This window comes from Elgaria multicarinata, chromosome 21, assembly GCF_023053635.1.
Source record: "Elgaria multicarinata webbii isolate HBS135686 ecotype San Diego chromosome 21, rElgMul1.1.pri, whole genome shotgun sequence".
NCBI lineage: Eukaryota > Metazoa > Chordata > Lepidosauria > Squamata > Anguidae > Elgaria > Elgaria multicarinata.
In genome coordinates, this window is record NC_086191.1 from 13,325,342 (window position 1) to 13,347,098 (window position 21,757).

The 21,757-nt window shown below is 48.9% G+C and overlaps 1 protein-coding gene across 1 annotated transcript; it reads left to right on the top strand.

Annotated features, from left to right (window-relative positions):
- Positions 1-2,479: 2,479 nt before the first annotated feature.
- STIP1 (stress induced phosphoprotein 1) lies at positions 2,480-20,059 on the top strand. The gene is made up of 14 exons (XM_063145831.1): positions 2,480-2,578; positions 6,289-6,498; positions 6,901-7,042; positions 8,050-8,191; positions 9,741-9,909; positions 10,512-10,638; positions 11,646-11,748; positions 12,813-12,933; positions 14,026-14,122; positions 15,579-15,703; positions 16,861-16,897; positions 17,243-17,346; positions 18,275-18,447; positions 19,561-20,059. The coding sequence occupies exons 1-14, from the start codon at positions 2,570-2,572 to the stop codon at positions 19,631-19,633; spliced, it is 1,632 nt and encodes a 543-aa protein (XP_063001901.1). The 5' UTR covers positions 2,480-2,569; the 3' UTR covers positions 19,634-20,059.
- The last annotated feature ends 1,698 nt before the right edge of the window (positions 20,060-21,757 follow it).

Genomic DNA, 21,757 nt, shown 5'->3' on the forward strand with positions numbered 1-21,757 from the left:
TAAAAGAAGGAACAGCTGCAAGGAGCTTGTTATGTCACCCTTGTCTGTCAGAAAGAACACCTACGAGAACTTTGAAACTTAGAACTGGTGCAGGGATTTTGCATTTTTCCTTCTCCCTCCTAATCCCCTTTCCTTTTGTGTCGTAACTTTTTGATTTCAAGGCTGACAGCAAGGGCTATCCCATTGTTAATCTTTGCTAGCCACTTTTTTTTTTTTGGTTGAAGAGCAGGGTAAAAGTACTGTAAATAAATAAATAACACCACTCTGCTTCTTTAGCTGAAGATCAAAACTCCTTGCAAGCTAATTATCAAGTGTTATCCTATTTAGGCCTTTAACCCCCAAAGTTACTGTTTAAATCCCCTTTATTTATCGCTTGCCCAGTGCACCCATAAGAAGATAAGAAGCTGTCTTACAGTGGGTCAGACTTTGGGTCTATTTCACCCAGTTTTACTGACACTGACCAGCATTAGGAGCTGTCCAGGGTTTCAGGCAGGAGTATTTCCAGCCCTACCTGGAAATGTGAAGCATGCGCTCCACCACTGAGTCACGTCCCCTCATTAAATTTTCAGCAGTATCTTCCTACCTTAGGTTAGTCATCTTGGATGAGTTCAACTTGCACCACACAACAACTGAAGGCCCTTGGATGATCCAGACTAAGCAATTTAGGGTACACACATCATGTTTAGAATTACATTAGTTTCAAATACAAATCTGTGAACTGGTGTCTTGAGTTTTGCCTTCCCCCCCCTCCTCCCTTCCAATCCCCCTTTCCGTTTGTGTCATGTCTTATCGATTGTAAGCCTGAGTTGGTCTTCTTATTTGGGTTGAACAGCAGGGTAAAATGATGTAAATAAAAAATAAAGATAAATTGAAATGCTTCTTCTAAAACATGATATCTATGTCATGTACAGGACCATAGTATGCATGTCGGCCCTACTATATTCAATGGGGTTGAAGGACTTCCTTTTATCTGTGCTGGTTTCCCCACCAATCAGCTTAATGGGGTGGCCTCTTTAGTTTCTAGTATTATGAGAGGGAGAGAAAAAGTCTCCCTTTCCAGGCATAATTATGAACACCTCTATCAGGTCTCCCCTTACTTGCCCCTTTTTCTAAGCTAAACAATTACAAATGTTATAACTTCACCTCATAGGGGAGTTGCTCCAGCCCTCAGCCTGACCACAGGTTCCTCATGTACATTGATGGTGCTATATAAATAAAATAATAATAATAATAATAATAATAATAATAATAATAAAAGCTTGCAATGACAACACAGCCAGGGTATAATAATATGAGCCTCTGGAAAGGGTCCCAAGGCTGGACAGCACCAACTCCCTGACATATACACACAACTAGAATTATTCAGAATATACTGTGATCAAAAAAATAAAAAAATTAAAAGCGCACATAATTATGGAACGGCCTGCCAGAGAAGATTTGTAATATTTACTCCCTCTGTGGTTTTAAGGCAGCTTTGAAGACTAGCCTTTTCTGGCAGGCCTACCAGATTAATGTAAAATCCAGTATTTTAAAGATGTGTTGATTCCTGCACTAATGTTGTTCCCCGCCTCGATCCAAAGGGAGAGGCAGGTAAGAAATAAATATATTATTATTATATTATTATTATAATTAAAACTTTTTTAAAAATTAAAAGGTTAAAGCACATACAATTAAGGCTTACAAACACAAAAAGGTAAAAGCATACATATTTAAGGCTTAAAAATTTAAAAGGTAAAAGCTTTGATTATAAAAAATAATAATCAAAGCTTTAAAATGCAATTGAATGAAAAGTATTAGTCTGCAAATTCAGCAATTACTGGGGAAAACAATTTTTAAGAGGACATGGAAAAGTGTGTTAAAATTCCAGTACATCAGAGAAAAATCACTTTTAAATAGGCATGGCGATGACGTCACTTTTTCCTTTCTTTTTTTCTTTTTTTACACGTTCAAGGACGTCCCACGAGGAGAAATCCGGAAAGCCAATGAGAAAGAGTTGAAAAAAACCCTCCATCCAATGAGCGCAAGCCTCCGATGACGCCCGAAGCCATCCCCGGCCAATAGGAGCGCAGCGTGGCTTTGCTCAATGAAAACCTGAAGGCGGGATCTTTAATTAAAAAGGCGGCTGCTTCAAAGCGTGGCTCTCCATTGCCGTTCTTCAAGCCCCTCCCCTCCCATCTGTCAAGCGTGACGGGCCAATGTCGAGTAGAACCTTTGTCAGGTAACCTATCAGCGAGCGACGGGGGCGGGTGTTGAGGCGGAGCCGGGAAGAGATTTCTGGCCAATGCGGCCGTGGAGAGGGCGTGGCTTCAGAGAGAGACTGAGAGTTGTGGGGAGGGGGAGGGAGATCGGGGTTTTTTTGGTTTGGGCCTATCAGCGCGCCGGAGGGGGGAGGAGGCGTGGCCGCGCGCGAGGCGGGAGCCAATCAGGGCGGAGGGGAGGGCCAGGAGCGTTCTAGCAGGTTCCAGAAGGGGAAAAGAAAGGCGGGCGCAGGAAGGAGAAGGGAGGGAGGGAGAGCGAGCGAAGGCTTAAGGAGAGGAGGCGGCAGCGGCGCGGAGACCTGGCCGGCGCCATGGAGAAGGTGGGTGACTATGGCGGGAGGCCATGCTAGGCCTCTCGCAAGGGCTCATGGGAAGGTGGAGGTCAATGGAGCGGGGGGGTCTTGAGGGAAGCGATGTGTGGCGCAGCCTCGCAAGGGATCCTGGGAAGGGGGTCTGGAGGGGGAGCCGCCGTTATTGGCAGTTGGGGTGGGGGGGCTTAAAAAGAACGTGGCTGAAGGGGCAAAGGATTATGGGAAGTTGTTTTGAGGGGGCTCTGGATTGCGCAGAGCTTCATGGGAAGGTCTGGAGGGGTGCTTGAAGGGAGGTGGCGAAGATATGAGACCGTGGTCTGCGCAAAGGGTTATGGGAAGTGAGGGGTCTGAAATGGGGAGAGTTTGGGTTGGGGGGGTCTTGAGGGGAAAATGTGTGAGTGGATATGAGGCTGTGTCTGCGCAAAGGATTATGGGAAGTGGGGGATCTGAAATGGGGAGAGTTTGGGTTGGGGGTCTTGAGGAGGGGACAATGTGTGGGTGGATATGAGACCGTGGTCTGTGCAAAGGATTATGGGGAGAGTTTGGGTTGGGGGTCTTGAGGAGGGGACAATGTGTGAGTGGATATGAGACTGTGGTCTGTGCAAAGGATTATGGGGAGAGTTTGGGTTGGGGGTCTTGAGGAGGGGACAATGTGTGAGTGGATATGAGACCGTGGTCTGTGCAAAGGATTATGGGAAGTGGGGGTCTCAAATGGGGAGAGTTTGGGTTGGGGGGGTTATGAGAAGGTTGGGGGGGTCTGAAATGGGGGAGGGTTTGGGGGTAGTGAGGGCATAACGTGGGAAAGGGTTAGATAGGTGCAATGCATTGTGGGAAAGTTTGGGTCAGTAGGGTACCCCTGCTGGGCCCATGGTATTACATAAATCCCAACGCTTGACCTTATCTTTCATGTTTATGGGGATGGGATGTCTTGGCCTCGTGGTTCCAGGGCTCTAGATTGCGGCAGGAAACATCGGTGGGCATAGTGATGTTCAGCCTAGAGGGTTAGACTAGAGGACATCTGGAATTAGGGGCAATGTCTGCAGCTCCACATTAGAGCAGCTGCTTTGCCTGAAAAAAGTCCCACTTTCCTTCTTTGGCATCTGGGAAAGACTCCTCTGTCTGAAATCCTGTGACCAGCCTTCTCCAACCCAGGGTTCTCTAGATGTGTTGGATTTCAACTCCCACCATGCTAGCCAGCATGGTCATTTGATAGCATCAGGTTGGGGAAGGTTGGTACAAACAGCACTAAACTGGATGGGTGGTTGATCTTAGTAAAGGGCAGGTCCTTAGACGAACAGAATCACTTCTGTAGTTTCAATCGAGCATTTCCTTGATGCATTCTGTTTGCACAGGGACCGGGGTGTGTGTGTGTGTGTCACCCTTTTGAGTTGGTGGGAAAGGTGCTTTGGGTATGGATACTTCAAAAGCAAAAACTCAGCTATTTTGGTTACTGAGGGAGCATTCTTGACCAACCACAGCTTACCCGTTGAAGCATGTTTGGCAACTGCTACCAGGAAACTTAGAAGAAGGCATTTCAGTTGCACTTCTTAGTGATAGGTAAGGGCTGAATCTCAGAGGCAGAGGTAAATGATTTGCATGCAAAAGGTCCTAGGTTTATTATTATTATTTAATCTCTGACCTCCCCAGGTAGGGCTGTGTGATTGCTGCTGCAATATTGAGCTAGATGGATGATTGCTTTGACTTCGTATGCTTCTCCGAGATCTCTAGCAGAAAGATCTTTCCCAATCCTGCTATGGAGTGAACCAAACCTGCATCCTTTTGCATGCAAAACATGTGCTTTACCACTGAGCACTAGTCCTGCCTGACCGCCTCCCGCTAATTATAGGAGCTGCTTCCCCACGGTAATTGTGTCTTTGTCTTGTGTTGTGAAAACGAGTGTGGGAAGCAATTGTCTTTTAACAAAAGATGCCGAAACTCTAGGAAGGTGGCGTTTTCTGGCTTTCAAGTGAAAAACAGGGCCTGCAGGCCAGCCAAATTAGAGTGTAACTGCCTAGGTTATGCCATGGCAACCTGGCCGTGGTCCACCTGCATCACTTCACAAAATTATGGCGTCCGCTTTCGTTCTTTCCCCTCCGAAAAGTGTGATACGTGTTAAGGGCAATGGGCTTCTCCGAGAGAAGGCAGACCACCTCTAGTCTTGTCTGCAGAGTTTTGCCCTTCATGTGTTAAATCTTGCCATGTTTTAACCAAGATAGGGAGGACCTGAGTCTTTACATACGTCGCTTGAACATTTGTCCTAAATCAATGCTGCTAAAAGTAGAGATTATTTTCCTCTTGGCTGTCTGTAATTTCAGCCGTCAGTCCCCATCTGAACGGAGCTGTGATTCAGAAGGAGCCGCCTCCAGCTTGCTGTTCCCTCCGGGAGCAGCCTCGGACGCAACGGGGACGCTGTACTGTTTGCATCGATGGATCGTGGGCTGTAAATTCATGCAGGCTGCAGAAACTGTAGCCTTGACTCTGCCTCTCCTGGAGCTCCTTAACGGAAGGCTGCTACCTGTGACTGCATGAGTCATACCCGAGGGCCTTTCAGTCCCTTGATGTGCTGCGTTTCATCCTAGAGGGAAGCAATTTCTGGGATTATCTTAACACCAGGGATGGCCAACTAGTCCCGGACAGCTGGCTCTGGCCCCTGAGGGCCCTACCAAATGTTAGTTGAGGTTTAGAGGAAAGCATGCTCACAGTTGTCCATAAAAAAGGGAAGAATGTTTTCAGCTTGTGAGAGAGCAAAGCTTCATGCTTTATTCTTGCATATAAAACCACCCAAGTGCAACCTGTTCACTACATTTAGATGCAGCCTGAATGCAGTCCTGCGGTGCCTAGCCCTTGGCAGCAAGCTTGATTGCTATGCCTGCCAGCTTGTGAGAGGCTCAGCTGGTGGAGCAAAATGTACTTCCGTTCCCCACCCACCGACTTCTATCTGAATTGTGGTGTAGTCTAGTGGCTAAGAGACTGAGCTATGAAACAGGACAGCCTTGGTTTTAATCTCACCTCTGCCCTGAACTCACTTAGTGCCTTAGCCTCAGACTTTCCATCTGTAATATGGGAATGATAATACTGGCTTACCAAGGGTGGCTTTTTTTTTTTTTTTTAGTACTGCAGTTAGCTAATGCACGTGAGGCACCTTGAATACTTAAGAACCTAAGAAGAGCCCTGATGCTGGATCAGACCAAGGGTCCATCAAGTCCAGCATTCTGTTCACACTGTAGCCAACCAGCTGTCAACCAGGGACCAACGAAGCAGGCCACGGTGCAACAGCACCCTCCCACCCATGTTCCCCAGTAACTGGTATATATGGGCTTACTGCCCCTGATGCTGGAGTAGGCACTTGAAAGCACTACATACATGTTTAGGTTTAATAATAATAGGAATAATCCTCATCATCTTCGCTTGTGTTACTTGCACATTGGGAAAGCACCTGCAATTGTATAATATATTGTATAATAAGCCTATGAAGGTGGTCATCTTATTAATTTTTTGAAGCGCCGAAAGGAGGTCTCTGCTCACCACCAACACTATAGCAAAATGTCTCGCTCCTAAGATTATGGCAACATCGGGGGATACATTAGGGAATAACTCACCCAGGGTGTTCAATTTTCTGTAAGAAGTAGTTCAGTGGATCAGTGGGTTACGCTACTGTGTTACTTGCACACAGAATTCTCCGTGAGTCTTTTGACTCTTTTTATTATGATTCCCGTCAGGTGAACGAATTGAAGGAGAAGGGTAACAAGGCCCTGAGCTCCGGAAACACAGCCGAAGCGGTCAAGCATTACTCCGAAGCAATCAAATTGGATTCTGCCAACCACGTGCTCTTCAGCAACCGGTCTGCTGCCTACGCCAAGAAAGGCGAATATCAGAAAGCCCTGGAAGATGCTTGTAAGACCATTGAGCTGAAGCCGGAGTGGGGAAAGGTGAGAAGGGTCCGTCTAGCCGGGCAGTCCAGACACAGCTGTGGGGGCATCTCCCATTCCCTATGTTGCTTCTGGTCCTGCAGGTTCCAAATGCGAAGTGTATAGCATTGCGGTTGAAAACCACTACTCTGAATAATGATTTTTATAGGGTAGGGTAGGGGGCACTGAGCATGAGTTTGTGGAACCAAGGGGGTGGTGGCCTGAAAAAGTTTGGGAGCCACTGTTCTAGCCCTTCACAGTTGGCACAGTCAACGAGGCAAGTAAGGGATCTACAAGCTTGAAGGAACTAGAGGGTTCAGTGTGGCAGCCCCAATTTCTGTGGTGATGGAGGATGGATCCCCAGCTTCCCTGCCTTCTCTCCAAATATACCCACTGACCTGGCCCTTTTCCTGTTCTTTGCAGGGCTACTCCCGGAAGGCAGCTGCCTTGGAATTCCTGAACCGCTTCGAGGAGGCCAAGAAGACCTATGCAGAAGGGCTGAAACACGAGCCTGGCAATGCACAGCTGAAGGAAGGGCTGCAGAACATGGAGTCCAGGCTGGCAGGTTAGAGGGGTGGTAGCTGCAGCGGCTCCCTTCCTTATTTCTCGAGACTTGCCTGCACTTGCATTAGGTCTGGGCTTCACTTGAAGTGGGAGCTTGAGAAATTATTCTCGATAGGAATCCAAGAAGCCATTGTCTTTAGAATAACAAGAGTTTTTTTTTCCCCCCAAAGAAGCCAGACACATGGGTGGTTTCTCACAGCAAGCGTGTGGTGTGGGTCTCTGGGGCCGACGGTGTGCACCTATCCATGAGTAAGAGCTGGAAATCTGACATTGGGACCCCATGCTCGTCTAAGGGGAAGTAAATCCCATGGGATTTACTCCTTGGTCAATGCGTTTGGACTTTTGTGGCCTTCTGTACATCAGAAGAACCACAGAGCTAGAGTTTCAAAAAGCCTCTTTGGGTGCCCAGGTGTTGTGAGGCCTCTTGGTGGATCTCAAGCTGAGGGAAAAGGGAAATGTTCACACTTCAGTAAGCATTCTGACTTGTGGGTGATAAATCCTGCAATTAGCCAGGCTCTGGGATCGTAGTATCTTGGCAGGCTCAAGGAAGTAATAAAAACTTCCTGATGAAACACGAAATGGACGTGTTGACGAGGCCATTTCTAAAGCGCTGGTTCCTTTCTATCTTGCCTGGCTCAGACAGCTGCAGGCGCTCTGGGTGCAGACGCCGATTACGGAACGAAGGGGAGATCCTGCAGAGAGCTGGGCTTCAGCAGCTCTCCTGGGTAGTCTGAGTCAGAACTGCAGGGTTGGGCCTTCCCGATTTCTGAGGCTGCCGAGCTTTCGGCGTTTGAGCGAGTATTTCCATGTGGGCTGGCAGTTGGAAGGACGGGAGTGGTGCAGGCAGGTACCAGCAAGAGCCTCACGCCCTGCATGAGGTAATCCTCCTTCCGCTTTCCCCCAGAGGTTGCAGCTGCAGATGACAGAGGAGAGCATATTATCAAAGGTCCTGCTATGTATCACTGAAAGTAATCATTCCTTTCTTCTCTCTTCCTCCTGGCCCCCTAGAAAGGAATCTCATGAACCCTTTCAACATGCCTAACCTGTACCAGAAGCTGGAGAGCGATCCCCGCACCAGAGGCTTGCTGAGCGATCCGAGTTACAGAGAGTTGATCGAACAGCTCCGTAACAAGCCTTCGGAGCTGGGGACGTAAGTGCCGGGGTGGGTGGGATCCAGAAGCGCGCGCCGGAGTTGCCTTGCGGGGTCAGGCATCCCGCACTGCCGTCCAGTCTCTGGGCCCTAACTCTGGGAGATTTCCCTTGAGGGAATAACTATGGCACAGTTGAGGGCACAGTTACAAGATGGGGGATACTTGGCTCGGCAATACTACAAACGAGAAGGATCTTGGAATTGTTGTAGATCACAAGCTGAATAGGAGCCAACAGTGCGATATGGCTGCAAGAAAGGCCAATGCTATTTTGGGCTGCATTAATAGAAGTATAGCTTCCAAATCACGTGAGGTACTGGTTCCTCTCTATTCGGCCCTGGTTAGGCCTCATCTAGAGGATTGCGTCCAGTTCTGGGCTCCACAATTCAAGAAGGACGCAGACAAGCTGGAGCGTGTTCAGAGGAGGGCAACCAGGATGATCAGGGGTCTGGAAACAAAGCCCTATGAAGAGAGACTGAAAGAACTGGGCCTGTTTAGCCTGGAGAAGAGAAAATTGAGGGGAGACATGAGAGCACTCTTCAAAGACTTAAAAGGTTGTCACACAGAGGAGGGCCAAGATCTCTTCTCGATCCTCCCAGAGTGCAGGACACGGAATAATGGGCTCAAGTTTAAGGAAGCCAGATTCCAGCTGGACATCAGGAAAAACTTCCTGACTGTTAGAGCAGTACGACAATGGAACCAGTGACCGAGGGAGGTTGTGGGCTCTCCCACACTAGAGGCCCTCAAGCTGGACAACCCTCTGTCAGGGATGCTTTAGGGTGGATTCCTGCATTGAGCAGGGGGTTGGACTCGATGGCCTTGTAGGCCCCTTCCAACTCTGCTATTCTGTGATTCTATGCATGGAGAAAGTGTACAGAGAGTCCTTTCTCTCTCTCTCCTCATACTAGAGCCCAGTGTGGTCATCGCATGAAGCTGATTAGTTGGAGATTCAGGACAGATAGAAAAGGAAGGGCTTCTTTATGCAATGCGGAGTCAGACTTTGGAATTCGCTCTGACTAGGCGTAGTGATAGCCACCGATTTGGACGGCTTCAAAAGGGGATTTGACAAATGCCTGGAGGAAAAGGCTATCAATGGCTACTAGTCCTGGGGGAGAAGGCTATCAATGGTCACTAGTCCTCCAGTTTCAGAAGCAGCGTGTACGCCAGTTACTGGGGAACGTGGGTGGAAGAGTTGATCATTATTCCACCTCATTGCAATCTCCCACCTTGCTTCCTCCCACATCAAAGTAAGCCATTTTTTGTACGTTAACTGCCTGTTTTGTAGATAGTAGCAGACGAGCCCTAAAGCCCTTTTGAAGATGAACGGATATCATCTTCCATGGACAAAATAGTCCACAAAAGCTTATGCCATAATAAATTTGTTAGTCTTAAGGTGTGGCAGACATGGCCACCCAGAAGGTCTGGAGCTGGTGACGACAGCTTTACAGCTGAGTCCGCGGCGGAGACAGAATTAGAACCCAGGCCTCTAGCCCTCAGGCTGCCCGTGTGTGTGAGCCCGCATGGCCCATTTGTGCCCTTGTTCCATAACAGGAAACTGAAGGACCCGCGGGTGATGACAACCTTAGGAGTGCTGCTTGGGGTCGACTTAGCCGGTGCCGATGACGACGATGAGGCGATGTCTCCACCCCCTCCTCCTCCCCCCAAAAAGGAGCCCAAGCCGGAGCCCATGGAAGAAGACCTGCCAGAGAACAAGAAGCAGGTACTGCCTGCTGGCCATTGGCTACAGCAGAGTGCTTCGCGCCACTGGCCCAGGTTGCCCTGGATTGCATTTATCCGTGTACTTATTCAAAGGGCTTGTATCATGCCTTGCTTTCCTTTGAAACGTCTAAAACGGTCGTCACAGATTCATGAACTACAGATCTTAACTGCCTTCTGCTAACAAAACACCCAAGGCATGGGAAACCTACTAAAACACATCACAGATCAGTTATTGAACATACCAAAAATTTAGCCATTTAAAGCCAACCCAAGGCTCAAGTGCATAAAAGCAGTTTTTTCTCAGTGCTTAAATGACGCTGAGTTCTGCCTGGGGAGGATCTGTCTCCCAGTCAAGACAGCAGAACCGAGAAAGCCCTGTTTCTAGTAGCCACTCACCTAACTTCTGACAGCTGGGGCAGGGCCTCGCTTGATGATCTCAAATCCTGGGCAGGTTCATATGTAGGCAGGTGATACTTCAGATGCTCTGGTCCCAACGCTAAGAAGCCTCTTAACAGGGTAGGAATCTCTGGAGAAAATTTCTTGAGGGACGGCCCTTGCTGTTGTAGAATATTTGTCAAGACAGATGCACCTGTTGGCTTTCAGGCTGTTAAGGAGAAAGAGCTGGGCAACGAGGCGTACAAGAAGAAAGACTTTGAGACGGCCCTGAAGCATTATGACAAGGCGAAGGAGCTGGACCCATGCAACATGACTTATATCACGAATCAAGCAGGTGAGGTGATGGTGGGGAGGCCCTTCGTCTTCCCAGGCAGGGTTGATGCACCTAGCACTCTGCGGCAGGGGTGAAAGGCAAAGAAGGAAAAATGTGTATATGGGCTGGACATGAGCCAGGACAGTAAAGTTACTTTAAAAAATACTGTGGGCAGTTAAGCAGTGTTTCATATCTTGTGGAGAAGGAAACTCAACAGATGGCAGTTTAGATCTTGGCGCGGAGGGCCTCAGTCCAGCTCTGCCTGGTTTTCAGTGCTCAGAATGCTTCACGTACGTTCCCAGTTATCCTTAGCATTGCCCCGTAAGGCCGCCTTTCCCAACCTCTTGCCCTCCACATGTTTTGGACTACAACTCACAACTTTCCTGACTATTGGCTATGCTGGCTGGGGATTTAAGTCCCAGAAACAACTGGAGGGGCACCAGAAGTTGGGGAAGGCTGCTGAGAGATGGGGGCTTGCCTATGGCCAGCTGGGAAGTGTGTGGCGGAGGGGAAATTTAACCGGGATCTTTCCAGCTCTTACTTGTAACCGCTGCACCATACTAGATCTTAATTCTAGCTAATGAAATAAATAAGGTGGTGTTGATGAACAGTTCGATGGCCTTCAAAAACACCATCCAGGAAAAAAAATGGTCTGGCCATACCGCCCTTTAAAAAGAAGGGTCTCTGGGTGGTTCAGAAATAGCAATTAAAACCATAAAGTATAAAAATAGATAAACAAGTTAAAATAGCATTAGAGAAACGACAGCAGCACATTTTTTTTAAAAAAAAAAGCAGTAAAACTCAGAAACTCGGGAATCAAGGTGCCACCATTAAAAAGGCTCCGTCCCTTGCAGCCCCTTGCCTCACTTCTTTTGGCAGGGGCACTTAGAGAAGGGCCTTTGAAGATGGTCTTGGGGTCTGGGCAGCTATGTAGAGGAGGAGACGATCCCCCAGAGAGATCCGCTCTTCTTCTATATATAGCTAAGAGTTTGTTTCCGTGTGTCTGTGCGTTGTCTCTTTTCCTCCAGCGGTGCATTTCGAGAAAGGAGACTACAGCAAGTGCCGAGAGCTGTGCCAGCAAGCCATCGAAGTGGGGCGTGAGAACCGGGAGGATTACCAGCAGATTGCGAAGTACGTGGCAAAGCCCTGCCGTAGCGACACATCTGTCTCGAAAAGAGCTCTCCTGCCCCGAGTCCGCTGGGGTGGTGTGCTTGGAAGTCCCAACTTTTTGACCTGCTCTTATCTGATGCCACCGTGCCATAAAATCACTACATTGGTTAGCTTGTTCATCAAAAGAAAAAATGAGTGCAGCCCTGGAAAAACAAGACGCTGGACGAGATAAGCCTTCAGTTTGACCGAGCAGGGCTGCTCTCAGTTTTTCCCCCAGTGCCCCTGGGAAGCCCACCAGGAGGTCATGAGGCCAGTGGCCTTTTCACACTGTTCCAACGACTGGTATTCGGAGGCACGGTACCTCCGATCCTGAAGGTAGCATATAGCCACTCTGACTAGCAGCCATCGATAGCCATATCCACCATGAATTTGTCTAATCTTCTAATGCCATCTAAGTTTGTGGCCTACACCGCATCTTTTGTTACCTAATTCCACAGTTTATCCAGTGCACTGTGTGAATCAATCCTTCCTTTTGAATATCCACCCTTCACCTTCATTGGATTCTAGTGCTAAGACCTGTCCACTTTCTCCACACCCTGCATAGTTCTGTGCATCTCTGTCTTCCTCCTTTACCATTTTTCTGAAACTACGGTTAAAAAAAAAACCCTAAATATCGTAAGCTTTCCTGACCGGGGAGACCGGGGAGGTACTTGAGGATCCCAATCATTTTAATTGCACTTTTCTACACCTTTTCCAGCGCTACAATATCCTGTTTGAGATGCAGCCATCGAAACTGTGCACAATATTCCGAGTAGCCGCCTTGCGTGCCTTTTTGGTAGAACGGCCAGGAGCATAAACCAACTAAATAAAAGTATGGTTGTGCCATAGATCTGCACCAAGGCACGGCAATACTCTTTTCAGTCCCTTTCCTCCAAGTCCACAGCATGGAATGTGCCTTTTCCACAGCTTCCACACGTGCTCCAATCCCCGGCATCAAAACCTCATGGGAGTCATGGGGTCAGGTTTCTTCCCCTGCCAGGTGCTTACCGGCTCTTCACTCTAGACAAATCTTCTCTTGCATGTAGAGCTTATGCCCGGATTGGCAACTCTTACTTCAAGGAGGAGAAGTACAAGGAAGCTATTCAGTTTTACAACAAGTCTCTGGCGGAGCACCGGATTCCAGATGTGTTGAAAAAGTGTCAGCAGGCAAGTGTTTGGTTCGAAGGGCCTCGATGCAGCGGTGAAGGTTGGACCATGTCGCTCTGCCCTCCTTCCCTCCCTCCCCCATCCAGATGCTCCAGCAACTCCCTCTACCTGCCGCCCCCCATCAGATCTCTCAATTTAGGAAACTGCCTTCGGGTTTTATTTATTCATTTATTTATTTATTACATTTTTATACCGCCCAATAGCCGAAGCTTCTCCAGGCGGTTCACAAAAATTAAAACCATGAAAAGCACAACAAAACAACCAACAGTCTAAAAACACAAATACAAAATACCATATAAAAAGCACAACCAGGTTAGAACCATGCAGCGGAAATTGACAGCGATTAAAATATGGAATTAAAACAGCAAAGTTTAAATTTAAGTTAAATTAGGTGGTAAAAGACGGCGAAAATAAAGAAGGTCTTCAGTTGGAGACAGAAGGAATACAGTGTAGGCGCCAGGCGGATCTCTCTGGGTAGCTCATTCCACAACCAGGGTGCCACAGCAGAGAAGGCCTTGCTCCTAGTAGCCACCTGCCTCACTTCCTTCAGCAGGGGCTCACGGAGAAGGGCCCCTGAGGATGATCTTAAGGTCCGGGCAGGTACATACGGGAGGAGGCGTTCCTTCAAATAACCTGGCCCCAAACCGTTTAGGGCTTTAAATGTCAAGACCAGCACTTTGAATCGGTTAGGAATGTAGGAAGCTGCCTTGTACTGAGCCAGGCCCTTGATCCATCTAATTCAATATTGCCGGCACTGACTGGCAGCAATGTCTTTCTAGGGTTTCAGGCAGGAGCTTTTCCAGCCCTACCTGGAGAAGCCGGGGATTGAACCTGGGAACTTCTGCATGCAAAACAGGTGCTCTGCCACTGAGCCACGGCCCCTCCCATTTGGCAAATCTAGCTCAGTATTGTCTACCCCAGCCTTTTTCCACCCAGATGTGTTGGACTACAATTCCCAGCATGCTCCAGGTTGGGGAAGGCAGTGGCTGTACAGACCTCAGTGCGCTGTGCAATAAGGCTTGTTAACACCAACCCCATATCTTCCAGGAATTGCAGGAGCTGACGAATGTTCAACCCCGCTTTCTTTTTCAGGCTGAGAAAATACTGAAAGAACAGGAGAGGGTGGCATACATCAATCCTGAGCTGGCTCTGGAAGAGAAGAACAAAGGCAACGAGTATTTCCAGAAAGGTGAGGGTGGGTCTGCACTTGGTTGGTTCATTGTTGCCGTGGCGCGCTGACAGGCGCCCCGTTGCAAAGCGCAGAGGCGTTCCTTTGTGAGCTGCAAGGGGACTACTTTGGAAACGCCGCTGCAGAAGTCGTCCTCTGATACCCAGAAGCTACTAAGCCACCCGTTGCAAAGCAAGACGGAATAAAAATTGAAAATGTCACTACATGCTTTAAAAGCCTGAGTTTCCAATATCGCAGCATTCCCAGAAAAGAAAGTAAAATGAGTAAATTGCACTCAAACTTCAGAAGCCAGACCAAATATAAGTCTATTCATGAATGGCGCCTATGTTGCCAGTGTTGTTAGCTCTTCAGTCAATTGTTTTTCAGTCACGAGGGCGTGAAAAATCCCATTTGCGCTGACCCTGTGTTATGTTCCAAGAAGCAGCTGCAAAATTCAAGAGAACCTAATTATAGAAAGTCTAGCTGAGCAGGAAGTGGATAGCTAAGGCCTGAATATTAAGCTGTACTTTCTCTGGGGTAACCGTGCTTGGCTGGTGAAGATCGGGTGTAGGGAGCCGGTGGCTGTTTTGTGCCAGGAAGGAGGCCCCAAGATCTTGCCAGAAGAAAGTTACACAAGCAGACATTAAAACCCAGATAAATAGTCCAGATACCCAGAAATACAACAGGAGGAGCTTTGGGAGTCAGAGGGAGACTCTTCCCAAGAGCTGGGCCTGATTGTGTGTGAATTTCGCTGGGGTGGAGGATTAGGGAGTTTGGCCTGAGGTAAAAGAAGCCATTAAGAGACTTGTGTTGTGTCTCTTGTGTCCTTGAGAAGTGTCAGCAAGCATTCTTTTGAAAACCCCAAAGTAAGTGTTGGTATTTACTTAGGTATAAAATATCCCTTCAATGTTCCATCTTGTCTCCAGTAGTGGTGCTCATCTCACGCCTTAGCCCAGCCTTTCTCAACCTGGGGCGCTCCAGATGTGTTGGACTGCATCTCCCAGAATGCCCCAGCCAGGCTGGGGCATTCTGGGAGATGCAGTCCAACACGTCTGGAGTGCCCCAGGTTGAGAAAGGCTGCCTTAGCCTCTTACACCAAGCTACGAGAAGGCTTTTAAGTAGACTGACTTGAAAGCCTCCTCTCGTGCAAGCGCTGAGTCATTACTGACTCTTGGGGGGACGCCAGCTTTGGCTGACGTTTTCTTGGCAGGCCTTATAGCGGGGTGGTTTGCCGTTGCCTTCCCCGGCCGTTATTCCCTTTCCCCCAGCTAACTGGGGACTCATTTTACCGACCTCGGGAGGATGGAAGGCTGAGTCGACCCGAGCCGGCTGCCTGAAACCAGCTTCTGCTGGGATCGAACTCAGGCCGTGGGGAGAGTTTCAGCTGCAGAAACTGCTGCTTTACCGCTCTGCGCCACACGAGGCTCTTCTAGCCTCCTAGCAGAGGATTATTTGAACCTCTGCTCTTCCTTGGCAGGAGACTATCCGCAAGCGATGAAGCACTACACAGAAGCCATCAAGCGCAACCCCAACGACGCCAAACTCTACAGCAACCGGGCTGCCTGTTACACCAAATTGCTGGAATTCCAGTTAGCGCTAAAGGTAAAAAGCCCAGCCAGGCCAAGGGGGTTCCAAAATATGTTCCAGGAGAGCCACCAGAAGCTTATCAGGGGTTCCTCAAGGAGATGAGTCCTGTTGGATAAGCTTCCCTGGGAGAGGGCTTCCCCCTCCCCCCCAGCCAGTGCCTCCGTTTCCCCGCAGTGCGCATCTGCAGAGGAATTTTGGCTGCCCAAGGACATGCTGTCTTAGAATCATAGAATAGCAGAGTTGGAAGGGGCCTACAAGGCCATCGAGTCCAACCCCCTGCTCAATGCAGGAATCCACCCTAAAGCATCCCTGACAGATGCTTGTCCAGCTGCCTCTTGAAGGCCTCTAGTGTGGGAGAGCCCACAACCTCCCTAGGTCACTGATTCCATTGTCATACTACTCTAACAGTCAGGAAGTTTTTCCTGATGTCCAGCTGGAATCTGGCTTCGTTTAACTTGAGCCCGTTATTCCGTGTCCTGCACTCTGGGAGGATCGAGAAGAGATCCTGGCCCTCCTCTGTGTGACAACCTTTTAAGTATTTGAAGAGTGCTCTCATGTTTCCCCTCAATCTCCTCTTCTCCAGGCTAAACATGCCCAGTTCTTTCAGTCTCTCTTCATAGGGCTTTGTTTCCAGACCCCTGATCATCCTGGTTTCCCTCCTCTGAACACGCTCCAGCTTGTCTGCGTCCTTCTTGAATTGTGGAGCCCAGAACTGGACACAATACTCTAGATGAGGCAACGATGAGAATGTGTCCAGAATCTCCTGCAGAGCGCTGGGGATTCTGGGCACATTGCAGTTAGAGTCCTAGAGTTGGAAGGGGCTTTGCAGACAGAACCTGGAGACAGATTGGTTCTCTGCCCTGTTACTTTACCCGTTTCCACAAACACAGGGAGCTGCCTTGACTGTCAGCTCAGACTGTCTGGTACCGCTCAATGAGCTGAGCCCATCTGCTGGTCTTCCAAGATCATCCCACCCCAAGGCTGGTTTAACTGGGGATTCAGTCCCACTCCCAGACATGGCGGTCTGAAAGTCCGGGCCGGAGATAACCTTGGTGGCAGGCTGATTTGATTAGGAAGCCTGGAGAATGGCCAGGTTGGGAGCAAAGCAAACCTTGTGCTTTTTCCTGAGAACGTGGCCTTTTAATAAACGGCTTCTCTTCCCCTTCCTGCAGGACTGTGAAGAATGTATCCATCTAGAACCTTCCTTCAGTAAGTACATTGACTAGAGTATGTTAACTTGGGGGTTGTTAAAAGGGGACAGGGAGTGTTGTCAAGGAAAAGGGATGTGCAGGATAAGAAAAGGTGGGGATTTAGACTAAGCAGCTGGTTCTCTGGAAGTCTCTTGGGGTACAATTTGACCTTTGAGCTGCGTTTGGGCTGAGAAGGTAAAGCTCTCAGCCCGTGAACTTAAACAGCTCACCTGGACTTCAGCAGGACACTTGTTGAATTAAAGAAGACTAGAAAGAAAACCCAGATTGTATGAAGAGGGGGGGAGGGGGTGCGGCTACGTGACCCCCTCCTTCGAAACACTGACAGCTTGATCTTGGCTTGCAGTCAAGGGCTACACACGCAAGGCAGCGGCCCTGGAAGCGATGAAGGACTATACCAAAGCCATGGATGTCTATCAGAAAGCCCTTGAGCTGGACTCCAACTGCAAGGTGAGCAGGGTGCACTGCTGTAGCGGAGGCGGGGGGTGGGTGGGAGCTGTCCTCCCTTACGGAGGCAGGGAATTGAGAAGGGGTGGAGGTGGTGTCCTTCGGGAGGATATCAAGGTTTTTTTCCCTCCTGGGAAAGTCCCTAAACGTTAAGGACATCTGCATGTTCCTGTGCTCGTAACTGTGTGTGCGCACACCCATTCAGCTAGCGACGTTTGCCAAAAATGCAAGAGGCCTGGAGAAAACCTGGTTTTTTCACCACCATCACGGCAAATTCAGCAGCGGAGGGGTGGCAGGAGGCGGCCTACGAGTGTGTTGCCATCCCTGAGCTAGTCTTGCATCCTGTGTCCCACTGGCTAACCAGGTGCCTCCAGGAAGCCTAGAAGCAGGCATGAAGGCAGCCTTTTCCCCCCCCTCCCCTCCTGTTTGACCTCCTGTAACTGGTATTCAGGGGTATACTACCTCTGAACCTGGAGGTTCCATTTAGTTGCTGTCATTTAATTGCTGCTGTCAGGCTTCTCCTCCATGAATTTGTCTGGTTTAAAGATGGCTGGGTTTAAAGCTATGTTAGCCAGCGGCCATCCCTACTTGGGATAGCAAATTCTGCAAGTGAAGTTGTGTAAAGGAGTGTTTTCTTGCGTCTGTCCTGAATCGGCTGTTCATCGAAGCCGTTGAATAACCCAAAGGAGTTATTCTGGGGGAGCAGAAGAAAGTTCTGTCTCGTTGTCTGTATCGTCCCTTTACGCCTTTCACGTCCCGAAGGAATAAGTGTCCCAGCCCCTTCTGGTGGAGGCTAGATATTATCGCAGAGAAGTAGGGAAAGTGGTGTGCCTTGCCCAGTTCACGCTGCCATTGGGCAAAATAGCAGAGTGGATGGCAGAGACCCGTCTCCAAGCAAGCGCCCTCATAGCGCTTGTCTGTCTTCTGGCAGGAAGCCGCGGAGGGCTACCAGCGCTGCCTCATGTCCCAGTACAATCGCAACGACAACCCAGAGGACGTGAAGCGCCGTGCCATGGCTGACCCTGAGGTGCAGCAGATTATGAGTGACCCGGCCATGAGGCTGATCCTCGAACAGATGCAGAAAGATCCGCAAGCACTAAGCGAGTGAGTGAGGGCGGGGACGGAGGGAGGGACCTGGGCAGAGCGGCGGCCGTCGGTCGATCCCGAGATATGCCGGTCCGCTCGTGAGTTTTCAGAGGAGGCAGCCTTCCAGTTTCAACTGGAGTGTTCACTTTTAAGGCAGAGATACGGAGGCCATTTAAAGGAAAGGAAAGGAACCTCTCGTGCAAGCACTGAGTCATTACTGACTCTTGGAGGGACGCCAGCTTTCGCTGACGTTTTCTTGGCAGGCCTTATATAGTGGGGTGGTTTGCCGTTGCCTTCCCCGGCCGTGATTCCCTTTCCCCCAGCTAACTGGGTACTCATTTTACCGACCTCGGGAGGATGGAAGGCTGAGTCGACCCGAGCCGGCTGCCTGAAACCAGCTTCCGCTGGGATCGAACTCAGGCCATGGGGAGAGTTTCGGCTGCAGAAACTGCTACTTTACCGCTCTGCGCCACACAAGGCCATTTAAAACACAGAGCAATTTGCGGTCTTGGAATAAGCACAGGTCAGCGGAGACGCGAATTGTTTTGCGTTTCATGTTGGACCTGCTCTTTCGGATTCCGCTTTTGAGTACACGATTGAGTACACGATTTCTGAACCTGGAGTTCAGTGGGGCGAGGAGAGACATGGAGAAGGGGCAGGGCAAGGAAAAGAGCCCTGTGGTGCAATGGGTAGAGCGTTGGGCTGGGGTTTGTGCCCGCGGAGACATGAAGCACACCGGGTGACTTCGGGCCAGTCACTGACTCTCAGTCAAACCGACCTCACAGGGCTGTTGGGCGGATAGAATGGGGAGCAGGAGGCGCACGTCCACCACCTTGAGCGGCGGGGAGGAAAAGACAGGATATAAATGAAACGAACCAACAAGGAAAGCTCTGTTCTTCGAGGGCTTTGGGAGAAGTTTCTCCACATTCATAGGGACTAGAAATTCGTGTTGGCTTTGCCCTTGGCAGTGCGGTTTGCCTGCACAGTTCATTGCACGTCGCTTTTGGAGCCCCGCCAGGCCAACTGCTTGCAGAAAGGTGCCGACAGAGGGTTCCCACGACGGCTCCGTGGGAACGCCGTGCCGTGCCGGAGACCTTTCCGTGACCGATCCCTTCTCCCTCCTTCCTGCAGACACTTGAAGAATCCCGTCATCGCTCAGAAAATCCAGAAGCTCATGGATGTCGGCTTGATCGCCATTCGGTGATGATTTTGACCCCGCGCCCTCCCTCCTCCCCCTGTTGAAAAGGGCAGCTGGGACTTCTGGATGCTGGCAGTGCAGCCCAGGGGCGCGTTTCTCCCCCACACTCTGTCGGAGGCAGAGACTTGTACAGTTCAGTGGTGTGTGTCGGCCTCTTGCACACGCATGTGTGCTCGCACCAAGCCGGCCTGCCAGCACAGGGGCCGGTTTCTCGATCGTCGTGGCCCCATCGCTCTGTCAGCAGTTAATTCCATTTGTGAGCTGCCCTTCTCTTCTCCCCCCCTTCTTCTTCTTGCAGTTTTTAATTCCCTTTGCCAGCGGTTGTGGCGTGAGGAACGCTGCGCTCATCACTTGTTTGTTTGGTTTCTCTTGGCTGTGAGGCTGCATTTTTTTTTTTTGTCTGCTGCACACCCAATAAAAGAGCAAACTTAAGTGGCCTCAGTTTCCTAAATCACCTCCCTTCGTCTTAAGGTTCCAGTCTGTCTGATCCAGAGTGCTTAAAACCATTGGGATCAGCAAAACGATGAAGATTAAAAAAAACCCAGAAATATCTGATAATATCTACGCAGGCTAAAAACGTACGTTAAAAGACAATGGAAATAAAATACCGTTGTGCTGTAATATCCCAACAATACCAGGCATAACCAGTGAAAGAAAGGGAAGGAACCTCTCGTGCAAGCACTGAGTCATTACTGACTCTTGAAAAAGGACACCAGCTTTCTTGGTAGGCCTTATAGCGGGGTGGTTTGCCGTTGCCTTCCCCGGCCGTGACTACCTTTCCCCCAGCTAACTGGGTACTCATTTTACCGACCTCGGGAGGATGGAAGGCTGAGTCGACCCAAGCCGGCTGCCTGAAACCAGCTTCCGCTGGGATCGAACTCAGGCCGTGGGGAGAGTTTCGGCTGCAGAAACTGCTGCTTTACCGCTCTGCGCCACACGGATGGCTTTGGCGTAACCAGTACCAAGCACAAAACCAAATGCGTTTCAACTGAAGTCTAGTACAGTGGTTCCCAATTAACTAAGTACTGTGGACCCCTTGTTTTTCAGATACCAAGCCATGGAAAAAAATTGTTATCTCTATGGTAGTTACCTGTGCGAAGCAATTTTTTGGAGAAAATGGGTAGCCCTTAATAAGCAAAAGATTTTAAGTATACTAAAAAACAGCGTAAAATTTGTGATATTACCACACAAAAATGACAATGATTTACTTAGGAATATAAAGACGAATTTAATATTACTAATGTCTAGTTTACAATTGGAACAAATTATGACTTTTCTAGCAGCTACTAATCCTAAATGTGATGGGAGAAATCATGCCTCTTTTTGTCCCGAACAATCCCTTCCACGTCCGGTTCAATATTTCCTACTTTTAATCTCAAATCTGGATCAACATCGTGCCGATTTCTACGCTTGTTCTTCATATAACAAAATGTCGAAAATGTTTGTTCACAAAGATATGCGGAACAAGAGGGAACTAGATGTTTCAAAGCTTTTTCACCCAGAATTGGTCCAGTCTATATTCTTTGAAAAATGATTTCAATGAACCGTCACAAGTCACGGCAACAAGTGCAGATAGAGTTGTTAGTTTGTACATCACATTCAAAAGGATTCCTTCTCCATGAGTTTTCGGGATTAGGTGCAGGGAAGTCATCTCTGGAGCTAGTCGCAGGTGCTCAGTGATGTTATATTTTACTTCTGGTAGGAATTCGTTGTCAGTGGACTCCAGAAATGAATGGTGAATATGTGAATGGTGCCACGGACCCCCTGGGTGGGTTTCGTAGACCCCCTGGGGTCCACGGACCCCCAATTGGGAACCACTGGTCTAGTACATAAAAATGGCCCAGTATGTAAAAATGTAAATAAAAAAGATTAAAGTTCTTATATGTACACACACATTTTACAATCCCAAGTTCCTTACAACAGTATAGGAAACTGCAGTGTTTCCACCTGCGAATCTAAAAACATTTTTTTAATTATTCTTTTAAAAAAATTACTTCCAATATATATATATTAAAACTGGAAATATACGTTTAAAACTCACCAATTCATGGGCCTCGACAAACCTGAACTGATATATGCAGATGCCGGGGGATATCAGAATAATGGAAAACCGAAAAGGGCTTTTGGGCA